Genomic DNA, 26,652 nt, shown 5'->3' on the forward strand with positions numbered 1-26,652 from the left:
CAAGTAAAAATGAATGAAAAATATAACCTATAACCTGCAAATTTTCATTTTACTTATGATGCCTTTAAATTTCTCGTTTACTTCAACAGCAGAAGACAAAAAATCAAAATAAAAACACATTAGTAACTCAAAAAATTGTGATATATAAAATCGACGTGAGATACATGGTGTTGCTGGGTGTGTTATTGAATGAACGGCCCAGCATGGCCAGATGGGTTAAGGCGTTCGACTCGTAATCCGAGGGTCACGAGTTCGAATCCCCATCACACTAACGATGCTCACCCTTTCAGCCGTGGGGGCATTATAATCTAACGGTCAATCCCACTATTTGTTGGTAAAAGAGTAGCCCAAGAGTTGGCGGTGGGTGGTGATGACTAGCTGCCCTCCTTCTAGTCTTACACTGCTAAATTAAGGACAGCTAGCGCAAATAGTCCTCGTGTAGCTTTGCGCGAAATTCCAAAACAAACAAACAATACTGAATGAACAGAGGTAAGACATACTGTTGTATTATTGGATGAATAAAGGTAAGATACGCTGTTGTCGCAATGGATGCCTACTTCTAAAGGGATTGAAGTATTGGTACTCAAATTAACAACAATATGTATATAGGATTCAGCTTAATGTTATGCGAAGCACAATTGAATAATACTAATTATTATTATGGTAAATAATACTATCCTAGTATAATGACAATTCTAAATTACAAAATAATAATAATAATGACTGAACGAGTCAGCTTCTTCACTCCCGTTTAGTAATATATTTTGTTGTTTTTTATTTGATTTAAGGACTCAGCAATGTAAAACACTGCTTTTGTTTTGAATTTTGCTCAAAGCTACACAAGGGCTAACTTAGCAGTTTAAGACTAGAGAAAGGGCAGTTAGCCATCACTACCCTCCGCCAACTCTTAGGGTAATCTTTTACGGCTCTAAGGGCAAGCATGTTTGGTGTGACGGGGATTCGAACCTGCATCCTAACCACCTGGCAAAGCCGAGCCTAACAATGTTTTCAATAAGTATAAAGTAATTGAAAAAAGTATTTCATATAAATTGAAAATACAGTCTCGAATATATAAACAGTAAATATAATAAAAAAGACGGGTTTATAAAATTATCAGTGAATTGCTCTTTAAAAGCATATTTCAAAACATATAACCATCTTTTTTGATTTTGTCGAAAAAATTCATTTGATATCCATTTGATTTTGGTCCGAGTGTACACATAACAATTATCCATGCGCGTGCCAGAAAATCTGTTACTAATTTTATAATCCTCGTGCTTACGTGAACTGTGTAACCGGATTGGCATCCAGCCAACCACGTGGTCGTCTGACGCTGAGAATTCCTTTCTTTCGCCTCCATTTTCGTCTTTAGGATTTCAAAAATAGTTTTACTGACGAGATATCTTAGAGTCTGAAACAGTCGATCGAAATACAGACAGTTTGCTTCTCTAAAAGTCTGAACTAGTTCTGAGACAGAAAGTCTTCTTATCTAAATATTTGAGTGAGTCATGATACATATAACTTATCTGTAGTTTTCAGTTAGTGTTAGTCAAGGATAACTCAAGATAAAGATAGTTCACTTATCTCAAGATACTGAAAATTTACAGTTTATTTCGAAAGTTAATACTTTAATATTGTGTTAATTACAAATGTTTTGTCTTATCATCTGCAAACAAAGCGTATTAAACTAGTGTTATAAAATATATTCTTTTCAGTATCTTTTAAATAACAGTTAATATTTCATTGAAACTACTCTTTTAATACGCGCAAAATATAGCGTTTATTTGTCTACTAATTAGCTGGAGCTTTGTCTACCATTGCATTTCTAAATATGAAGAATAGAAATAACAATAGGACAACAATACCAATGTCGTAACTTCATTTCTCTACGAACTGCTAGCAATGCACTTTTTTAACAATTAAAATTATCCCATTCTTCCATATGTGCTTATCTTATTAGGTTTGTGGGTCGACTGTTAGTTTTATAACAGGTTTTTCTTATGTAATTTTCTCGCTAAACAAGAGCTCTACCAACTGAGCTAATGGTTAACACGTTATCAAGTGTTTGTGAGGCTCATTTTAACAATTAACTAAAACCGTCACATTCTTACATTATCAGAAAAATGTCTCACTTTATCTTGTAGTAATTTCAGTTTTTATTGTTTTCTCAGCTAGAATTCGTTCCCTAGCCTTTCTGAGTATTTTAAGAACTGAGCCAACTGAGGTAAACTTTCACAAATATATTGAGCATTGGCCTGTCATAAAGTATTTTTTTTTTTCAATATTGATATTCCACGAGTGTGTACATGTAACCAAAATCTAGTGTTATCGTTGCCACCATGTTACTAGGGCAAAGCACGCTATAACAAAGTTTCTGTTTACATATAAGCACATTTCTTTTACGCTCTCTATAAACATGAGTGATGTCACAACGTGGGTGTGTATGCTAAATCAATAGCTTTCTACTGACGTCAGATGTAGGCTTGTATAACGGATGAAAACACGGCTACAGTGACGTAAAAGATAAAAGACTACGCATATATTCAGACGTAAGTTGAAAGTTATAAACGTAATATTAATATCCCTCAACAAGATGTTGAGAAAGTGTATACACATATTGGTCATGGATATAATTCCAAAGTAAAACCTCCAACTCTCAACAATAAGAACAGATGCATCGTTCTCTATCTGTTAATTTTGTTTTCTCAACAGGTTTATAATAAAACCGCTTTTCTAGTCTTATGTAGAAAACAATCACGATAAAGTTATCTCATACAATAAAATCAAAGAAACCTTAAATAACACGAAACTTATAAACAACAGGTTTTGATATAAAGTTTTGTAAATCAGTTAACTAAAAATAAAGTATTTCATATCATGTCAGTAGAAAATAACGTTGTGTTTGAAGCAGGAAAACTTGGGTTCCATTTCAGTAAACCTGAGATTATCGAAAATCAAAGCTTTGTGTGAGGACCATTAAAAACACTAACTTATTTGTCTTTACAACCATCTATTTAACAACAAAGTAGTTATATTGATCGAATTGCTCGTTTCTGCCAATAAGGTTTTTTCTTTAATTTCCAAAGAATCAAAATTGGCATTTGAAACAACGAAATAAATTATATCGTAAACCAGGTGGCTATATTTGTGGGATAAGATAGTAAGTACAGTAACTAAGGTTCTCACTATAAATGAGAATTCACTTGAGAAAAACATTAAAATTCATACTTTATGTTATTAACAGAGTCCTTGTAATGAGCTGTTTAACAACCATTTTTATTCATAATTATGTCTTTCTTTGTGTCTTCATATACGTTTTGTCCACTGTCTCTCCCCTCTCTCTCTCTCTCTATATATATATATACATATCATTTTTCATAGATTAAATTTCTTAATATTATGGTTTTCGTCTGTACTATGCTTCCCGCTAGTACAGAGGTAAGTCTTCGGATTTACAATGCTAAAATCAAGGGTTTGATTTCCCTCGGTGGGATCAGCCCACTGTTGCTTTGCTATAAGAAAACATAAACGCCTCTACTAAATTATAGTAATTAAAATTAATTTTGTCCAAACCACAGTCTTTATGTTCATTATTAAGTTTGTTTGCTATTTTACATTCTCATAATATATGTAACAATGTTAAGAACAATGTCACAAACGAACGATAACATCAAAATACATTAAGCGTTCAAGATATGTTATTAAATTTTTTTTTACATATCCCCCTTTTTATATCTTATATAGATGAATCTTTTATAAGATGGATCATTTATAAACACCTTGCATACCTGTATATCATCTTCATCTTTGTTATCCAGAAACTTTATCTGACTACTTGCTGACTGGCTTCTTGGAAAGTAGTGCGCATCCGAACCTTTTACATTCAAAAAGGCCATAATTAAGGACTTTAATCAAGGCCAGTGGCTGAGGAGCATGTATGTTGTCCAGGATCTTGAATGGCACAAAACAGAAAATTCAGGTGCCGTCTCACAATGTGGATCTGGTTAAGCAGTATTCGTTTTGTGATCAAGAGCATACAAGTGTTAGCAACGCTCGTTTATAATTAACTGTTGGGGTACTCTATGTTTGTCGTTTGAAAACCACAAGTCCCTCCTCCTGGTGGAGGATAATTTAAATATTACATACACTGACTCCGGTTTTCTTCTGAGCATTTGCTAACGAGGCAGAAATATTAGTCCAAGTCTTTACAATCGCGTGCAGGGCATCAATCAACTTACGCTAAAGTATTTATAAAGCTTTATCTGAACATCACAGCCAGTGAAATACATTGGAAGTCTTACGTAATGACAACTTTCAAAATCAAAACATTACCTGATAATAACACAGAAGCTAAGATGAACAATAATAATGTAACAAGGCTGTACTGATGACTGACAGTGCAATAAATTAATGAATGAGGAAAATTACTAGAGAGTCGATATTCATGCTTCGAATATGTTAAAAATACGATAACTTATGTATCACAAGAACCTTTTCATTCTTAAAAACAAAATTTTATTTCACTTTTTAATACAACCCACGTTTTTGTTTCAGCTCAAAATATTTGCTCACGGCAGAGAAATGTTCTGTCCATAACAGTTTTAATTGTTTGGGATGGGGGGGGTAGTGTCCGATACTTCGACGAATGCTCAGAGTTGGAGAGTATGAATCGTTGAATAAGTTTTTAATTTTTTTTTTTACGCTTTAGTAAGCTTGCACTATTGGCTTTAAGTATTCTTGTTTTCAAAACTGCTAGTGTATTATTTAGTTTATTTAACTAAGTTTATCATGGTTTAGCTGAGGATTACGGTTCTACGACAGACATTGGTTTAGCTACGGATTAACACGTGTTCCAGTTGTAATTACTTTATTTGTTTGTGATTAAAGTCACATTAGGTTCTCTGATCAGTGAAACTAACCTCGGATTTTAGCGTTATAAATTTGTATACTTATAGCTGTCTTATCATGGAACAATGTGGGTTAGTTAAAGACCACTGTTCTCAAACAGATTTTGGGTGAACTACGGATTATCGTAAGTTTATTATTTATTTATGGACAGAATTGAGATGTATTTGTTGTATGATGCTAGCAGTTAAAACCTATGTCCACGTTTTTTAAATTACCATTGCAAACTAACCGCAAAGGTGGGATTCTTTTAAACCGGCATGACCAGATGGTTAGAGTGTTCCACTCATAATCTGAGGGTCATGGGTTCAAATCCCTGTCACACCAAAATACTCGCCCTTTCAGGCGTAGAGGCATTATAATATGACGATTTGTCCCACTATGCGTTGGTAAAAGAGTAGCCTAAGCGTTGGCAGTAGGTGGTGATGATAGCCCTCGTGTAGCTTTGCGCGAAATTCGGTCAACAAACAAAGCCACCCAAAGGTTTTCTTTACTTATTAACGTACAACTTATGAAACTATAAATTCCTTTTACTCAATCAGATAGAAAATAAACATCATATCAAGTGTATAATGGATAAAATAAGATAAGTGTATCAATATACAATTTAAGCCTCGTGGCTCACATAATTGAATGAGTACATGGTATTATGCAGTAGTAAATAACAATAAGCGGGAGCAGTTCTGGAAAGCTCTCTACGACTGTTTTATAATTATAATTTGATATCATCATTTTCGTATTAATTCGAAAAAAATTATTAGCTTTAAGCAAAATCCAACAAATTTCCCAGTCAATTTATGTGATATTCTATTTATTATAACACAAATATAATGCTCCTAAACTTCTTCTAAAGGTCTTCAGTCATAGGCGGTAACTATTTATATTTGTGTGTATGTGTATATATACACGTATACAAGTATCTATCTACACATATAACCACTCTCAATTACCCTCGCCCAACATCGTGGTATCCATTAAAAGTTATATTTAGTTTTATTACCAAGAGTCCTAGGGATAACTATTGTTGTTCATTTATTAGAAGCAGTGGAATGGAAGTCAACTGTGAGGTTATAGTATGCATATCACGTGTTATGTAATCACACTCAATCTATTTTGAGATAGCTGCGAGGGAAAGGAGGATAAAAAATAATATTTTACCAATAAACAGTGCATTGGATAAGCAATATATTACACCGCTAAAACAACCACAACAGCGTTTACAAACATATGTTTGTTAACTTGTATGTATATATATGTATGCAAGATGTACAGAGGCAAAGAAACGTAGATAGATAAATGGGTGTTTTAAACACTGTTTATTGAGCATCTCATTTCGACAACTGTGTTATTAGTTACTTTAAATAACTCGAGCAATATTCACCCTATACTAATTAGTTTTGTTTGTATGCATGTTGTTTGTTTGGAATCTCTGATCTATTCATAGATTTCATGATGTGAGAAAAGTAAGCAGGTTCAATAAATCTTGATACGAAATTATAAAAACCGTCTTTCGAAAGGAGTGCCTTTCTTCTTAAAGTTTAGTTAGATTTGTTTTGAACTTCGAGCAAAGCTACACAAGGGCTATTTGCGCTAGCCATCCCTGATTTTGTAATGTAAGACTAGAGGGAAGGCAGCTAGTCATCACCACCCACCACCAACTCTTGGGCTATTCTTTTACCAACGAATAGTGGGACTGACCGTAACATTATAACACCCACACGGCTGAAAGGACGAGCATGTTTGGTGTGACGGGGATTCGAACCCGCGACTCTCGGATTACGATTCGAGTGCCTTAACCATCTGGCCATGCCGAGCCCTCTTCTTAAGGGGAAAACAGTTTGAAGAAGAAAGGTCAAATTTTCGAAAGCGCTCGGGTCATAGGGTGTTTTATCCTTTTCTATTCATAGTCTTACTATTAATTTATTAAGTGAAAACTATTCCTAATCAAAGCACGTTGCCATGAAAACCGGAGATGGAATAGGAAAAATAGAAGAAATAAGAAAACAATAACAACTAATGACGCAATTTCGGTGTTGTAGTGAGAAGCCCACCAACATATAAAATATATATTTTTTTTTTTACGCATCATAAGTCACTGTTAAAGCTTCGTTACTCAATGTACATCTTTTCCTAATTAATTGCCCGAGTAAATTAATACAAACAGGCGTATAATAAATTGTGTAATATCACGTTTTAAACGAAGTATGTCTGGTTTAACCTTCATGACACAGCAAGACGAGACGCCAGTAAAATCCGGAACACAAAAATGCTACTCTTGCCATAACCATGGCAGAGATAAATGAGTATAGACATAAGTTGTAACCAGTAACTGAAAGTCACGTTGCCGTCCTATAACTTCAAAGACAAAGTCGGAATTTAACTTGTTTTTACGATTTCTCATAAGTTTTTCTCAACCGCAATGATTGACAAAAATATAAAACCATTAACATGATGATGCTTGTTTTACAGAAAGTACATTTGTAATTATTCATAAGTGTTTAGTTTTACCGTAAGACATTTCTCTAGAACAGTCTAATTATACCGTTCATCATTGTTACTTAAAGTACACGTTTCATTAACAAGAATAAAAGAAATATTTTGGAAATGAGTGAATTTGGTTTTACCTTGTTTTTGTTGCTACTCGATTCTGCGAGACCCGAAAATTACTTTAAAATTGAGTATATTTATTCATAACATCTTTTAATATTGTTTCATTACCAACATTTATTACTTTGGCTTAAAACAAGAATACAGTGAAAATGGCTAGAATATTTTTAAAATTATATTGAGTATTATTATATTTTTACACTCTTGAACGTTTGTTTAAATATTCCTACACAGAGCTATGCAAGGGATATCTGATCATTTTGAACTGATATACCAGAGAAAAAGCAGGTTATAAACAGTACTAACCGCTAACTCTTTGGCTACTCCTTCACTAAGTGGGATTGACCATCACATTATAATGCTCCCACAGCTGAAAGGGCGAACATGTTTGGTGAGACGAGGATTCGAACCAACGGCCCTCACATTACGATTCGAGTGCCTTAACCAACTGGCCTTGCCAGTCTTATGAAGGACAAGGTTTTCACACTAATATATTATCGACTTTAAGATCTCGGCAACAATTACTAACGTTCTTTGAAAAACGATTCCTCATTATAATTTAATCAGAAAACAATTTCACACTGCGCCATGACATCAAGATTCTTTTAGTCTTTATAAATCTTCTAAATAATTATCTCTTTATATTCATAAAAACTTTAAAAGACAAAACATTCGTGAGATTTTACATCTCATACAAAAACTACTGATTTGGTCAAACTTCCTCTTACTTGTAACATACATTCTGAGTTAGCAAAAGGGTTATAAATATACTTTCAACATAAATATATTTAGGATAGGTCAAACGTTAACGGTAAGCTTATGGCGCAGAAATCCCCAATTTTACTAGCAGTATTTTTGTAGGTTTAAGACATAGACAGACGTATATCTATATTGTGAGTTGAAAATGGTACATAGATCAGAGGTGCACTTCTGTTTATTTTGTAGATATGACTTTCCGATGTGAAAATAAGTCCATTTTCTGTGTAGTAATCTGCAGCTTCTGTCACTACACTGTTTAAAGATACTTGTCTATTTTATCAACATCTCTTAGTGTGTGCGTGTACAGTTATATTTCATTGAAACTGCGAGAAGAAAACAAACAAGGTCAGTCGTGAATAGTCTTCTAAAATCATAATATGGGTTATTAGCTATTCAATTTTAGGCCTAAGAATCCGAAACCATGTTGTATATCTTGATAATTATATTATTGGCAAGCTATGCTTAGTTCAGTGTCACAACTCTACAGCAGTCCATTCTTCATCAAGATATATTTTCATCTATACTTATGATAATATTGTTTTATTCAAATAGACGTTGTTATAGAAATGGATTTTAAAATGTTTCTTAAATGAAATGGAGATGTTACAGACGACAAACAAGTTGATTTAAAATAGTTTTAAAATTTAATAATGTTTTTGTTTGTTTTTAATTTCGCGCAAAGCTACGCGAGGGCTATCTGCGCTAGCCATCCCTAATTTAGCAGTGTAAGACTAGAGAGAAGTCAGCTAGTCATCACCACCCACCACCAACTCTTGGGCTACTCTTTTACAACCGAATAGTGGGATTGGTCACAAATATGGTACTCCTGCTATTTTACTTTTTGTTTCTGTGATTATACTGGAAAAATGCTGCGCCAATAGATAACGAAGATTAACCAATGAAGTTGATGAATGATTTGACATTACTAGTTTAATATCTAAACCTCACTGTCTCTATACCTCCTCTAAGGAATAAAGTTGTGACTTCCACCCCTGTGTGTTTGTGTGGATGGGTGGGTGTTTGTCAGCATGATTTCTCAAAAACAGCTAAATGGATTAAGACAAAAGCTGGTATACATTTGTACTATGACCAAACTTAAAAGTCATTGGTTTTGGAGAGTCAAAGGTCATGTAAATCTAAAAAAATTCCCCTTTTCACGCTATTTTTACTGCATATTTGAGTAAAAAACGAACAGAATTTCATGACACTGGACATATGCAACATTGATAAGGACGGTTTGTTTTGTTTGTATGTTTTTGAATTTCGCGCAAAGCTAGACGAGGGTTATCTGCGCTAGCCGTCCTTAATTTAGCAGTGTAAGACTAGAAGAAAGGCAGCTACTCATCACCACCCACCGCCAACTCTTGGGCTACTCTTTTATTCATTATTCGTTAGTACTATTCGTTAGTAAAAGAGTAGCCCAAGAGTTGGCGGTGGGTGGCGATGACTAGCTGCCGCCCCCCACTAGTACAACGGTATGTCTCCGGATTTACAACGCTAAAATCAGGGGTTCGATTCCCTTCGGTGTGGCTTTGCTATAAGAAAACACACATATTATATTTAAGCCCGGCACGGCCAAGTGTGTTAAGGCATTCGACTCGTAATCTGAGGGTCGCGGGTCTGAATCCCCGTCACACCAAACATGCTCGCCCTTTCAGCATTGAGGACGTTATAATGTGTTGGTCAATCCCATTATTCGTTGGTAAAAGAGTAGCCCAAGAGTTGGTGGTGGGTGGTGATGACTAGCTGCCTTCCCTCTAGTCTTACACTGCTAAATTAGGGACGGCTAGCGCAGATAGCCTTCGAGTAGCTTTGCGCGAAATTGAAACAAACAAACAAACCAACGAATAGTCGGATTGATCATCACGGCTGAAAGGGCGAGGATATTTGGTGCGACGGGGATTTGAACCCGCGACCCTCGGAGTACGAGTCGAACGCCTCAACCCACCTGGCCATGCCGAGTCATGATAATTACACATTTTTTTAAGAGTCGAATATGATAAACACTGAGTGCCGCAGATAGAAGCTCTACTGAGTAACCCACTAATTCCTCCACTTTTTACACAGTTTTCAAAACACGTAGATGTGCAGAATAGTCGTAATTATTTACAAGTTTCCTATTTTAATAGAAATAATTTACCTAAAATGATTGATTAATTAATACTTTTTATCCCTATCAAGTACGATCCACTTACATGAATAATAAACTTCATGTATATATATATCTGGATTATGACGTAGGCTAATCTATGTATAATCCAGATGATTAAACTGGAATTAAAACGAAATTCCTAAGAGAGATTTAAAACTGATACTGATGTCAGTAGTGAGTTATGTTAACAGTAGACGTTTACTGGTGCTTTACGTAGACTGATCACAAGGGGGCATTCCATGAATTAAAAAAAAAATATAATTTCTTCTTTGAAAACCAAATTTCATGAACATTTATTATTAGATAATACAATCGTTGGTTGTTTCGTTCAGAAGTCTCGTGCACTTTGTTACGTGCTATATACTTCACTAAATTAATTTGTTGTGACAAGAAAACACTAGGAGATTAACAGCAGACTCTGTAGCTTGTACGTGTTTATAAACATTGTAAAAACTCAAATTAACTGTAATAACATGCTCCTACAGGGTGCGTTATAAACTTTGTATTACAGCGTTTGAAAAGCGACAAATCAGTTGCAAAGTTGTTATTGTCACATGGTTGATGAGAGAGTTATGACGATGCTCTCGTGTTTTCCATTGTAAACACTCATAGTCCGACAGAATACAGAGAAAAAGCTTTTCACAGCTTTGTACATTGTGATTGTATTGAAAACAGTCACTGTCAGCAGAGCACAGGATGTTATATATGGAATATCAATAACCTTCACAGAATTACTGTCACAATATTTTGTATTTAAACTTCCTGAACAACTTGGAAACTTAAGAATATCAGTTGTTATGATTTGTTTGTCTCTTCCCGTGTATGTGATACTTATTGTAAAAAATAAATAATCTAAACAATGAAAATAATTTATTTTAAAAAGAGTGTAAACAAACAACAATAATACAAAGTTTAGTGTTAAACTACTAACAATGATATAAGTTTAGTATTATAATACCAACAGTGATATAAAGTTGTGTTAAAATGCTAACAATGAAATAAATTTAGTGTTAAAATACTAACAATGAAATAAAGTTTAGTGTTAAAATACTAACAATGATTATCCATGTTAAATATCTAAAACAGTTAGAGTAAGATAATCGCCAAATTATTATAAAATAAAATATATAACAAAACGGAACTAATATGAACATGTGTGATCTGGACACTTACCTGGTAAAATCATCTTTGACTTGGATTTTAGAACAGTATAATTTAAAAAGCAAGAATATATAGGAGAACAAAATAACGTAAAAAATCAGTAACAAATGAATTAAACCAAAAGAGTTCAATTGTTAGCATAAAGGTAAAATGCAAGTGATGGGTGTATAGGTTAATATATCACACAGATGTCGGTTCAAAGGTCTAAAATGTCGTAGAATAGAAACGTTCAAATTATTATTTAGTGCACAATGAAATAAACGTTTGTAATACCACAATTTTTGAACCGCTTTTATTTTGTTAACTGAAAAAGCATGGTCATGCTTCTTCTAATATTTTCTCGACCACAGAATTCTCAGTGGGTTTGACATCGGTTTTTATCATTTTTTAAAAAATTATTTATGTACCAAACTGTTTTCGGTCCATAATTGTCTTGGTTACAGTGTCTCCAATAACATGTATCACACATAAAATTGTAAACAAAAATACCACCACTATTCAAATTGATTTGGTTTGGTTTGAATTTCGCGCAAATTAGGGAAGGCAGCTAGTCATCACCACCCACCGCCAACTCTTGGGCTACTCTTTTACCAACGAATTGTGGGACTGACCGTGGGACGAACCTCAGATTACGAGTCGAATGCCATAACCACCTGGCCATGCCGGGCCTACTCCAACTGATACCACTAATTATTCCTAACGGTGCCATATGTGTTTTACATAGCATATAATAATTTCACTCAATAATTTTGGTCACTTCTTTGCGCTGAGTGTTGGAACAGATAAAAAAAAAATTATTCAGTTGGATGTGGTCCCTACCCATGGTGAACGGTATAAAAACAAGTGTAATGTGTGGATGTTAAAGAAGAAATGTTTCGTTTAAAGAGACGTCTAAGATGGAGCTAAAACTTCTTCAACTGCATTCGGTCACTCGGTTTAACTGTACGTAGATCAACGTATCAGCTGAGCTATTCTTCGCAAGATTTATAGATGTATCTAAACACACACACACACACACACACACACACACACACACTAGTCCATTCTTTCCAGAATCTTTCTAGTATGAGATAACTGATAATCTTTGCAGAATGTTTCTAGTATGAGATAACTGATAATCTTTCCAGAATGTTTCTAGTATGAGATAACTGATAATCTTTCCAGAATGTTTCTAGTATGAGATAACTGATAATCTTTCTTCGTAATGAACTTAATTCCAACTAATGTGGGCCAGTCAGTAATTTTGCAAGCTAAACATTGCTTTATATCTGGGTGGTTGAACCAGTCAGTAACTATATATGACAGACGTCTTCGGTGACGGGGATTCGAACTTGCGACCATTAGATTGTGAGTCGAACACCTCCACCACCAAGCGAGTGACTGATAGTACAGCTCTCAATCGTCCCAGAATACTTTATTTGAGTCAAAAGCGTTGTATGGCTTATGACCACAGTCTAACACATCCATTACAAACACAATTATTCTGGGAGAAAAACACTTACACATTGCTTCAAATGCAAAATTTACATTTCAACACGATTTGTGAATAGAAAGGAAAGTTACTACATGTAAACGTTTTGTGGATTTGTTGTTGAAAATAATCTTTTACAATTTAAAAAAACAATGATATGGTGATGTTTGTTGCACTTGTATTGTAAGTGAAGTCTTAGCTGTACAATCATAGCAGATAGGATGTTTTGACCCAAATGTCATTATTGCATAGTTTAATGCAGTTCTAAAAGTTTCCCACCTCGCACACACGAAGGTACACACATTACTATACTAATTATATGTGTATATCTAATAAAACTGAACTTTTGTTAAGACTGGAAGACGTTAAATATAAACATCAAAATGTCAGAAACATAATTGAACCATAAAATCTAAGTGTACCAGGAGACAGAAGTTTATAAGTTAACTGTACCAACTTAACTGGATTCTGAGAAAAATGCAACTCCAAAAATTCCTTCACTCACAGAAATTTCTGTCTTTACCACTTGAATTATAATTATGAAGTTTTTCTTTATTATTTCCTTGCTATTATTAATTAACAATCTCCTCAATCAGCATTATATGATTAATCAAAAATAAGCACGGTTTTGTTTATATGCGTGATTTAATTTCATCAAACTGCACAAGTATCAAAAGCTGATTATTCCTACGTTTATTACAGCTCGACTCGTAATCCGAGGGTCACTGGTTCGAATCCCCTTCACACCAAACATGCTCCCCCTTTCATCCGTGGGGGCGTTATAATGTTACGGTTAATCCCACTATACGTTGGTAACAGAGTAGCCCAAGAGTTGGCGGTTGTTGGCGATGACTAGCTGCCTTCCCTTTAGTCTTACACTACTAAATCAGGGACGGCTATCACAGATAGCTCTCGAGGAGCTTTGCGCGAAATTCAAAACAAACAAGACCTAAGTTTATTCATATTTTTGATGTTTTTTTTTTTACAGTACATAGTTGGAACCATGTGAAACAGGATCCGAGTAAAAACACCTAACTTGTTTTAACAACTAAGCTTGTGTTGTTTTTTTCCAGTATGTCAGTATGAGTGATAGGACTTCCTCTCATCGAGTTAAATGATATGAAAGTAAAGGTCTTGAACCGTACACAAAATCTGAAAAATACATCTGAGATTTCTTCATATAATTTTAGAATTTGTGGTTGTTACCTCAGTAAATAGTTTTATCTCAATCCATTAATCTAATATTCCAGTTTTTTCACTAGAAGTAGAAAAAACTAGCACAGATGAAACCGCAGTAATAGAAATAAGCACGTGCCGTTTCTCTCCAGTTGTTGTTTCATAAACTAACATGAAAATAATAAAGACGAAAAACAGAATTTTTTACCAGGTTTACCTACGAGGTCTAATAACAAACGCTAACAAATAACAACATTGTTCTCATAAGTACTCGAAATGCCTTCCTCCGATCTGAAGAATAACCATAACCTGACAATATAGATACAGGGAAAAAAGCAAACAAGTTCTTTGCTAATAACCGCAAGCAAGACCAAGGGGCTGGAATATGAAGATTTCATTGAATGTGGAAAGGTGAAATTAGCAAATCAACTCTCTCAGCCGTTTTTTTATATATTTTTTTTGAAAGCAGGTCGTACTAAATTAATCAACGAGTTACTTCGGGTGTGTAACAGTGATCCAATCACAAGTTTTCTTAATGTTTTCTATTCAGAATTCAGTTATTTTCACGAACCACAAAGCGTCCACACTAACGAGCTCCAAATGCAATTTTTAAAACGTTCGGGGAAATTGCAGAGGGTTAAAAATTGTTCCTTGAAACTGATTCGTTCTTTTATAAATTATTTTATTTAATATTTTCGTTGATAATAAAAAGACAATTTAATTCTAAAGTAAAGTTGTTGTTGTTTTTTAAAAAAAAACTCTTATTGTTCTACTTCTCAGTACATCTCAGTGTGAAATTGTCGTTTACCCTAAAGCATTTCAGAATAATGCACTTACCCACATCAACGCTTGAAACGCAGGGTTGTAAACGCATTTTGAAGAAGGCATCGCAATTTCTAAGTGATGTTTTCCTAGGTTTAGAGAAACTACGATAAGCTAAAGTCTCGTCCAGAAGTTCGCCACGCCGTCTAGAGTAGTAGCAACGTGCGGGTGAATTGTTGTTGTTGGTGAGGGTTTGAAGGATGACTCACTACTCGAGGGTAGGAGGTACGCTTAAGGATGAGGACATTTATTGATCCACTTCATAATATTACTGAGATATCACAGAAATAACGAGTGCAGTATTTTATCAGACACGACGTGTATATTACAAAATCGCCTCAAACTGTTAACAGGCACTTGTGACTTTTCGGCGAGAAGAAAGTTACTTTTAAAGTTAACACCTTTGTTGTTTTTTTTACTTTCCCGTCGCTTTTGAATGAACACACACATATATATTCCAGCTTGTGGAGTAACTTTAACTGAATTGATTTAAGGTTAAAATACAACACAAATGTCAATGACCCACACAAGTGAACTTTATAAGTAATACATAGACTTTTGCATTATGTCCTACCGTGATACTTGACTGAAAACAGGAAAACTCCTCGATTATAGTTTCTGCCATCTAGTGGAAGGTTACAAGACAATAATATGAAAATCATGGTAAAATTTAATTATATGTATCTTTTAAGTAAATAATTTAGATATTTTACTTCTGTTATCTTTATTATAGTTAAAAGCTATTAAATTAAAATATCTATATTTTATCTTAATTTAAAGTATCTTTAATTTCTTATCAGTCTTTGTAATTGGGTATAAATTAACCATATTTGAAGATAATTCCACCTAAAGGCAACTGGTTGAAACAAAACACAAATTTATGTAATAATTTTGCTACAAATTATTCTATTCATTAAATCAAATGAATATTTTAAGCAGATTTTTCCTTTAAAAGCTTGCCATGGATCAGCTTCAACATATCTAATGTATCTATTAAATAATACCCAATAAAGTATTTTGAAAATTAGTCATCATTGTGCATTAGGAGGTAATCTGGGAGGTTAAAATAAACTATTTGTAATATTTCAAAATTTTGGAGTTGTAAAAAAAAAAGAAGATAAATTTTAGTGAAAATACTTTATGAGAGAGGTTCACGCAAACTTCAAAGGTTAAAAGGTTATGACAGATGACGTTACACATTACAGCAAGTGGATTCAGATGAGTGAATGAAAGCTTATTTGTTTGTTTTCGCCCAAAGCTACACAAAAGTCACCGGGATATAATCGTCCATAGTTTCTTACAGATAGACCAGAGGAAAAGAAGCTATTCAACAACACCAACCGTCAACTGTTGGGTTACTCTTGTCTGACTAAGTAACAAGATTTGATTGTCACTATTATAGTGCATCCAAGGCCTCAAAGTACAGCGCGCGTTTTTACATCAAAGAGACGTAAACCACGATACTTTGTACTGTATGTCGAAGTGTCGCTTAGATACGCACTTTGAACAAAGTAATAGTTTGGACTGAAATAGGTTTTATACTTAACATTATTATTTAATAAAATGTTTAATACAATTTACTTAACAATTTAATCCTTTAAAGTTATTTATCAAAACATTGTCTATGTTTACAACATGCAGTTAGTTACCTGACTTATTTTCAATTATCTTATATATCCGTTCCTGTTGTTAACTTCTGTTTAGAATGCATCAACGGTTCAAAATGCAACCTTAACAACTTTACTGTCATATAGTGTCAGAACTGTAGGTTAACAGATTTACAGCGGTAAAAACCGGGTTTTGATACCCATGGTTGGCAGAGCACAGATATTCTACTGTATAGCTTTGCTTAATTATAAACAAATAAACTGTAATGGATATAACATATATATATATATATGTATACACACACATCTATGCATGTTACTTAAATAATAAATATAATATATCGCCATCTGTTGAACGAGACCACAAACAAAATTCTATAGAAAAATTAAATTTCTGGATATTCAAGATTCAAAAAATTAGTAAAATAACAATTTCTTTAGCACAAAACACAATTTTCAGCATAAGTATCCTCCTTACAACAAGAACACAACTTTCACTAAGACTGTAAGTGAATGTTTTATTATATCTTTATTGATGTAATTTGTAAAAATAGTAGTAAAAACGTTAGTAAACGCTTCCACTTTTAATATATAAAACGTTACAGTTTGTATCCGTACAGCCTGAAGACCTTTCCCATGTACAACTTCCGAAAAAATTCTTTTGTGGAAAAAGTTTACTTTTCAATTTTTTTTTCAATGAAGTATGAATACTTTAATGAGTGTCCTCCGCTAGTTCACCGGTAAGTGTACGGCTTTACAACGCTTAAAATCAAGGGTTCTATCACCTTCGGTGGGCTCAGATGATAGTTTGATGGGGCTTTGCTGTAAGAAAACAAACGAACTTTGATTAGTAATTACTAGCGCTAACAATCGCCCTTCTGACGGCTGTTTGTGCTACCGGTAAATAAACGCTCTCTCTGTATGGGTATTTAGGTATTGATGTTTGTCTACCCAGGAGGGTCAGGTTTCGTTAACCTCTTCCTTCAAATTTTGGTTTTACAACTGTCAAGCGTATTTATATATGGTACACGAGGGCCAGAGTAACCCGCACTTACTCAGGCCCCTTTCAGGGCAATGTCTATGCACAATCTACGCATACACTTGGTGCAAATAAAACATTTCCCTTGTAGTTCCATAGATTATGAAAAAAAAAAATTGTAATTAATCTCTAAACTAATGTGGAGTCTAGGTAATAGGTGGTCTTTTATTACTATTTATTTATTTTTATTTAGAAAATATATATTCACTGGGGAAGGGTGTTTAGGTCTATTCTCATCGTGTAAACAGTACCTGTCAAGTTCGCTTACTGGTTCATTTTTTTCTCCAATTTTTTAAAAATAATTTATTGTACTATGTAGGAGTCTATCTGCTATTGTTTCGATATGTGCGTATTTATGCATAAATTCAGATGATGTTGTTCTAAGTACTTTATAAGCTGTTGTGAGTAATGTATTTTGTATTGTTGTTTGTAGTTTTGTTTGAAGTAGTTTTTTGCTTACGTTTATCCATGCAGGAGCTGCGTAGTCAATGACGGGTCTAATGTATGTTTTGTATATTTTCATAATGTTGTCTGCCGTAGCTCCACTGTTTTTGCCAGTTAGACTCTTAGCATGGTTTATTCTTCGCCAAATTTTTGTTCTAATATTATTTATGTGGTTTACCCACGTAAGTTTTGAATCGAACGTAAGTCCTAGGAATTTTGCTGATGTAGCAGTCTGGAGTAGTTCTCCATTCATATAGATCTGTGGTTGTGCTTTTTTATGTTTAGTTAATTTTGTGAATACTACTAGTTGTGTTTATTTTGATTCTATGTTTTTGACAATATTCACTTATTCTGTTTAATTGTGGTTGTATGTTTGTGGCTGCTATTGCTGGTGTTGGTGCACTTTTGTTGTGTTTGTAAGCATTGTGTTTGTGTTGTTGGTTTGATAATTATTTAAGTCTACTGGGAAGAGTAGTTTGAATAATTCACTGTTGTTCATTATAAAGTTATTTACTTTATTATAGTAGAATGTGTTCATGAACTCGCGCTTCTCTGTGTGGGTATTTGGGTAGTGATGTTAAATACCCAGGAGGGTCAGGTGCATTAGACCTCTTCCTCCATCCTGAGCGTTGATGGCGTCTATCGTTAAGATTCATGAACGAAGATTGTTTGTTTTGTTTTTTTAATTTCGCGCAAAGCTACTCCTATCTTATTGAAGTTTGAAAATAAATAGCATTTCGATGTGTCATTCAATAAATAAGGAAAGCACCCTATTAACTTTATAAAAATATGACAGCGTTTTAATTATATATTTTTCAGGTAAAACAATTAAAAGGATAAACGTACAGTAAATTGGATAAAAATATATAAGTTTAATAACTAAAACAATTTTTCTTTAAATGAAACTGTATTTATGTGACAATGAATTTATTTATAAATGTTTCTTCTTTTATAGCGAATGCGATAATTTAGAAATGAGACGTTCAGTTTCCAAGATGTGATTCAAAAGTACAGTGGCATTTGAATTTTTACATTATTTATAAATAGGATTCATATACACCTTATTGAAACAATACAACATATCATTAATACTAAGGGTATTCGAGTGATGAATCGATGCACCCTCATCATTACAGGTTTTATTTTTTTTTTTGTTTAATGATTTATGACTTTTATTCTATTTGTTGTACCGGATTAAATTTTTCAGTTTATAAGCTACCTCTTTCTATCCTTACCTAAAGAGTAAAAAATTTTTTTATTAAATTTTACGTAAAATTACTCACTAACTTATCTGCGTTTTTCCCACCTCAGAGTTCAAACCTTGAACTTTAATGTTAAAAATCTCAGGTTTTTGTTTGTTTTTGTCTTCCATATAAAGAAACGTTACAGTTTTTTTATTTAAATGATAATATAGGCTCAAGAATCTCTAAACGAATTGGTTATGTCTGAATTAAACTAAAAGTTATCAATAGTACAATACGTATAGTCTTAATGGTGTTTACCTGTCACTATAAACGAATTAGGTATAATGAATGAAAATTATATTATGCAAATGCATCTTGAGTTTAATAAATCTCATGAACAATTAGATTCTTGAACTGCGCCAATTCTTGGGCTACTCTTTTGGCAACAAATAGTGGGACTGATCGTACATTATAACACCCCTACGGCTGAAAGGGCGTGCATGTTAGGGAGATAGGGATTCGAGCCCGCGACCCTCAGATTGTGAGTTGGTCGCCCTAACCACCTGGTCTATTGCAAAGAAGGAAGTATTCCGAGAATGAATCTATCATCCCTCAGTTCTCAGGTTTTGCTTATGGATTGTTTCACGTGTTTGTAGAACTTAGAGTACAGGTTCCGGTACCCTGTTGGGTTTTTATACTTGTCCGTGATACCCAGGCTTTGAAAGCGATACCAAATGTGATGTCTCTTACTACTCAAGTTGTTATTTTTGTAATTCTTGATCACATCATTTGGTTGAAACCTTCTCTTGTACTAAAGGTGTTTATGGCAGTTGTGAAAAAGATTTGACCTCGTGGTCATTGAGACGCCTCACACGACCATCAGTTTCGATCAGAAAACTGGGTACCTAACTTCATATGTGAATAGTCTAGGCAGGTCACTTGTTTTAATTACTTTAATACTTGTTTTAATTAATTGTGTTTCAAATACAAATTACCATAACCGAAAAATATAAATATTTCGTGCGCTAAACACGAATTTCCTTCTATTAATTCTTTAAAGTAGATTACAAAAACCCAGAAATTCGAGAATTTTCGAGTAGTTTCTATTCTTCTTTACTCGTGAGGAATAATTTTCAGTTGTTCGAAGGTGCTCGATGTTTGGGATCTTTTGAAATCTACTTGGATCTTTTGACAGTCTGCTTCATAACTCTTTCGCCATGTATAATTAGTTAAAGCTTATTCTAATGTTTTTTCTATAATACACAGCATAACAAATTGTTAAAACCTCAACTAGAACTAGTAGAATATTATGTGAAGTACAAATGAAGGAATCTTAAACAAAAATTTAAAAAATGTTAAGTGATATCAAATGTCGCATGGATATTATATGACAATAAAATATTATCGTATTAAGGTTGACACATTTATCAGTTGCCACTCGACTTAGTACATTGACGAGACATTAATATTAAATTCCTTATTCTGCTAGTAGGTGAATCAGATAAATAATAATAACTTTTCCATGATGTGACTCTCCACCTATCAATTGACTCGTTAAAAAATGTTTCTTGTGGACATTTGTTTTTTAGAATTTCGCGCAAAGGCACTCGAGGACTATCTGCGCTTGTCGTCCCTCATTTAGCAGTGTTAGACTAGCAGGAAGACAGCTAGTCATCACCACCCACCGCAACTCTTGGGCTACTCTTTTACCAACGAATAGTAGGATTGGCCGTCACATTATAACGCCCCCACGGCTGAAAGGGAGAGCATCTTTAGCGCGACTGGGATGCGAACCCGCGACCGTCGGATTACAAGTCGCACGCCTAACGCGCTCGGCCATGCCGGGCACACGTTTAATTTATTTGAAGGAATTTATTACAACTAGTCTGTCCACATTTTTTTGAAGAACTGTCTGTTTTTCTTATCCTGAATGTTCAATTTCTGCTGTATTCAACAGCTTAGACGTCCACCTCCCAATTTCTCATCATTCAAATCTGTCTCTTTCTACTCCCTAAGCGTCATATCTTCTAACAGATGTTAAGTAGACTCCTTTGTGAACAACGATGGGATATGTGTAACTCAATAGTCTCAGGCACACATACCCTGATTCTGAATTCTACATTTGTCCGTCTGTACTTGTACAACTGATGCATTTTCAGATATCTCTTTAGTCTTGTGGTCCAAGCAACATCAAATATAATTCATATGTGACTAATGCCCATTTAAGGGGTTTAAATCACAGTTGGAGGCCTAACTGGTAACAACACGTATAGCATTAATAAGAATTTTATTTCAAGTATTCATTCATTAGTTTTCTAGGCCACGTATTTTGCTTCATCCATTACCACGAATAAACATTTTCTGTAACATTTGTATCAATGTTATAACCGTAGCTATCAACGTAGCCGCCAATTTTGATTTCTTTCCTTTAAATCGCACGTTCAATCCTGAAGTATTTTTGATTAGGTTGTTTTTGTTACTTAACACAAGAGTTCATGGCCAGGCCAAAAATATACTGTGTAAACACGCTGTATGTGATGAACACACAGCATATTATGAAACATACAGCAGGCTGTGTACATCCACTTTAAGTAATAAAACACGCTAAAGTTTATGGAATATATTGCAGACCGTATTTTGTACTGTTAGCAATGAAATTATAAAACATATGGACATACTGTGATTAACTAAACACCCTACATATTATGAAACATATCACAGGTTATATAGGTGCACTGTAAGTAACGAAACACACAGAAGTTTATAAAACATACTACAGGTTATATAGGTGCACTGTAAGTAATCAAACACAGTAAAGTTTAAAAAACATATCACAGGTTATATAGGTGCACTGTAAGTAATGAAACACAGTGAAGTTTATAAAACATATCACAGGTTATATAGGTGCACTGTAAGTAATGAAACACAGTGAAGTTTATAAAACATACTACAGGTTATATAGGTGCATTGTAAGTAGTGGAACACACTGAAGTTTATAAAACATAACCACAGGTTATATAGGTGCACTGTAAATAATGAAACATACCGCGGCTTATAAAACATACCACAGGTTATGTAGGTGCACTGTAAGTAATGAAACGCAATTTTCATGGCTGTAGATGCGCGTAAGTAATGAAACACACCACATGTTATGAAACATACCGTAGTGTAATTTTTTATATATTATACATAAATTGAAACGTTACGCATTCTTTATACTGTCATTGTTTGTATTTGATTTGATTCGGATATTTGCCGAAACCTACGCGAGGGCGCTACCTGTCACTAGTATGGAAATGGACAACTGGAGGGTAAGCAACAAACGAACAGCACATTCGTTAAATCCTGGGTTTCTATAATGGGACAATGAGATTTGACCGTTACTCTTATAATGCACTATAAGTTCCTAAAATTGGAAGAGTGATTCTGTCGTAACAGGACGCGAACTTGAACATTTGTATACACAGAATGGCAGGTTAACCACTATCTTCACTGTATACAATGGAACACAGTGCAATCTGTTTTTATACCTTTTATCTGATAAACCATACTGTAACATGCACATGTGCATCGCAATAAACTATCTTGAGATGTGTACATGCGATGACAAATGGATTCTGTAAAATTGAAGGTACACTCGAAGTTAAATGAAAATTAACTCCAGTACGAGAAAATAAGATGTTATTATATGGATTAGGTGTAACTTCTAAGTCTTTTGTTTTGCTTGTAACTTTAGCTACTATCTGCACTAGCTGTCCCTAATATAGCAGTTTAAGACTAGAGGGAAGGCAGCTAGTCATCACCACCCACCACCAACTCTTGGGCTACTCTTTTACCAACGAATAGTGGGATTGACCAACACATTATAACGCCCCCAATGCTGAAAGGGCGAGCATGTTTGGTGTGACGGGGATTCAAACCCGCGACCCTCGGATTACGAGTCGAATGCCTTAACACACTTGGCCATGCCGAGCTTAAATATAATATGTGTGTTTTCTTATAGCAAAGCCACACCGAAGGGAATCGAACCCCTGATTTTAGCGTTGTAAATCCGGAGACATACCGTTGTACTAGTGGGGGGGGCAGCTAGTCATCGCCACCCACCGCCAACTCTTGGGATACTCTTTTACTAACGAATAGTGGGACTGACCATGACATTATGATGCCTTCACGGGTAAAAGGTCGAACCCGCGACCCTTGTATTACGAGGTCATGCTGGGCTATTTTAATTGTATATTAAGTGTTTTTATACTTCTGCTTAGTAATTCCTGATATATATTCTACCAGAAGGGATCTTATAGGTTAAAGAATTTTTATTCTTCAGATAAAATACATGTTATTTTACTTCATTATCTTAGCCTAAGTACTCTGAGATGTGTGTTTAAATTCAAGACGTATCACATAAAGTTCATCCCTTGAGTCTTAACCGATTATTTACCGTTTTGACATACTAGTTTCTATCTGCAGTTTGTTAAAGAATGTGATTGTCATTACTGCAGTTATATCCTTTCAAAACATTCTGTTTTGTGTAATTTCTGTGTCTGATGTGTTTTAATTAATCTTTGTTAAGGTGTGAATTTACTAAAAACATTTCTTTCCCTTCTTGATATCACTACTTATTACCTCGTCCTTATAGGTTTTCGCATACTTACAGTTGTTATTACACTGGAAAAATTACATTGCTACGTCAAATAAAGTACATTGTTGACCACTTTTGAAGTAATGAGTATTCTTAAGTAACGTATTTAATTAACAACATACTGTTATTATAAAATAGTTATTACGAATTAATAAATACCTTTTAAAGTAGTTTATTGTTACTTCTAGCACCTAATTACTTGGTTTCATTATTAAGTTTTGTTATTTAAGCCTTCTTTGTAATTACCAGTAAACATATTTCATCGTAGAATAATGATGAATTCGGCAAAGAAGGATATTTGCTATGACGTTTGACTTTTTCTGCAAGTAGTAATGCTTTAGTAATTTAAGAAAGAATAACGTAAATTGTTTTCTCAGAGTATTTTTTGCCTATAAACTTCTTGAATGCTTTAAAAAACGTAAATCGTTTTAAAAACCAAAAACAATTCTATAATATAAAAAGAGTTTTCAAAGGCTTAAGTACAGTGGTAAATCTACGGATTTGCGACACTAAAACCAGGGTTCGATTGCCCTCGGTGGGCTCAGCAGGTAGCCCCCATGTAGCTTTGCTACATGGATGTATGCTTTACTCGATCCTTTAAGATTTTCCTAAAACAAGAGTTTATATCTTTGCAACCACACTATGTTAGCCACATACAATGCATTTTGCTCGATACCAGAGCTCATCAGATAGGTGGAGATACAAAAACAAAGAAACAAAGCGATGGTTGGAATTAAGCATACAAAGCAAATCAAATTAATGGTCGGATTACCATTCAAATTAGCTATTTGTTAAAATAACAAGTGTTGATGTATACAACTTTGCTAACTAAACACGACTATAGCAAATTATATTGAACACAAGATAATAGTAACAGGCTTACTGTATTTTTAAATACCACATTCTACATTTAGAACCCTGAGGAGTTTTCCAAAGAGAAGAATGTTTAATAATATTTCAACTATACTCATATTCTCAGAAACACTCTTAAGGAGACCTAATAAATTATTTAATATTTAAAACAAAAATTAGTCTGATACTGTTACCTTATATCAAATAGTTAACGGAGGCGCTTACACCACTACAACAGTAGAACAAGCAAATACTATGGAGAGCTGGAAAATAGCGCAAAAAAATTTATAAAAGAAGCAAAATTATTTTTACATAGTAGATAACCTTCAGTAAAATAACCACACACTTTGAGTTTCCAAGCACTTTTATTTTTCATAAGAGCAAAATAATTCTTATGATACATAAGTATTTTTTTAAAGACGAAAAATGGTTTCAAGTCACGGTCAGGCAAGGAAGACAACCATTTACAATAGTGCATATATTGCCTCACGAAAAGCTCAGTTACTACAGTTTTGGATCTTTTCAGTTAAAGTTAAAAAATCATTATGTGATTGATATCTTACTCATTGCTTGGTCTGTCCTATCTAACCTTTCATATATGTGTTTTTATAACAACTAAACTATCAGGTTGGCACATAGTAGGATATGTAAAACAGTTGGAAGCCACTAAAATCTGCTTTTCTTACGAATGTATCTCATAGAGAAGCCAGTGAGCTTAGTACTTAAATGCAACACCAGAGGGCATCAGCCCCCTAAAATTCTTTCTGTTCACAGCGAGTAAGCTAGTAGATCCCATAGAATTAAGGACAGGAGTACAGTGGAAATGTCACAAAACTCTCGTTTCTGGGTTAGACACATAATTTCACAACAAAATATGTTATATTATGTAAACACGTATATTTGTAACAATTAAAAACTCTTCTGTATACACTGTAGTCTCTGAAGGAGTATTTTTTTTTTACGTACAAAAAAACAAACAAACCACTCAATACGTGCCTACAGTGTGAGATTGAGTAAAACTCTTGAACTTAAGGTCTAACTACATATGGGGAATTTGTGGTCAGTCTGAAGTTTTTCTTTTATTTCTGTTCTTCGTGATTTCCACTGGCATTAACGCTATAGGAACTCAAACAGCCTGGTGTGGAGAATAAGAAACAAAATAATAGTCGTTAGTATTGTTTCTTAACAATATTACCTAATAAAAAATTCCGAACATCTTTAAAACGTTATAATTTTCTTAAAACTGTCCGGAGTAACAATCTATAGATTAAAACGTACATAAAATAAAAAATAAAAGTTTGTCTACAAGTTTTAACTGAGACGAGTAAAGAAAAAAAACTTTAATTTACCAGTTAGAAAATGAAGCGTTTTAACTAATCGACCAGCTAAATAAAAACTTGAACTTGCCATGCAGAAACGTGAATATTTTAATTTAGTGACGAGTACAGAAGAAATATTTCATATATGCGTATACAGCTGCGAGACAGCGAAAAAATGAAGTATATACTCGTATAGTTTAAAGTTCACCGTTCTCCTGTGAATGATTGAATCGTACAGTAGAAACATGTAGGAGTGATTTTAAATCTGATCATCTAATTAAGTTGTTAGAGTAAGTCATACATTAGTTCATTAAACATTTTGTTAACTACTTAACCACTAGGCTACATGAAGAATCCTTAATCAACTACTATAAAACTACCAATAAATTATTAGTCACTATAAATTACCAACAAAGCACTGGTTCCCAGAAAACTCCCAATAAATTATTAGTCAATGTAAATTATCAAATAAGCACTGGTTCCCAGAAAACTATTAATAAATTATAAGTCACTAT

General features: G+C 33.9%; 2 protein-coding genes across 11 annotated transcripts in view; both read right to left on the reverse strand.

Annotated features, from left to right (window-relative positions):
- Window positions 1–15,223, reverse strand: part of LOC143226354 (sodium- and chloride-dependent glycine transporter 1-like) — a 72,205-nt gene extending 56,982 nt beyond the window's left edge. Inside the window, exon 1 of one of the 2 annotated variants that reach the window (XM_076457217.1) lies at window positions 15,069–15,223. In XM_076457217.1, coding sequence (XP_076313332.1) covers window positions 15,069–15,119 — 51 coding nt within the window. In that variant the 5' untranslated portion in view covers window positions 15,120–15,223. Of the gene's footprint in view, window positions 1–3,788; window positions 4,070–15,068 lie in introns of those variants that run through there. The other variant, XM_076457214.1, reaches the window with a different exon arrangement.
- A 9,941-nt stretch (window positions 15,224–25,164) lies between these two features.
- The window catches only part of LOC143226355 (uncharacterized), a 59,574-nt gene continuing 58,086 nt past the window's right edge, over window positions 25,165–26,652 (reverse strand). For all 9 annotated transcript variants that reach the window (XM_076457222.1, XM_076457226.1, XM_076457223.1 and 6 more), the window contains one exon: window positions 25,165–25,953. The gene's annotated coding sequence lies outside the window, so the exon portion shown is untranslated. The remainder of the gene's footprint in view (window positions 25,954–26,652) is intronic.

The sequence above is a fragment of the Tachypleus tridentatus genome, chromosome 9, assembly GCF_004210375.1.
Source record: "Tachypleus tridentatus isolate NWPU-2018 chromosome 9, ASM421037v1, whole genome shotgun sequence".
In the NCBI taxonomy this organism is placed as follows: Eukaryota; Metazoa; Arthropoda; class Merostomata; order Xiphosura; family Limulidae; genus Tachypleus; species Tachypleus tridentatus.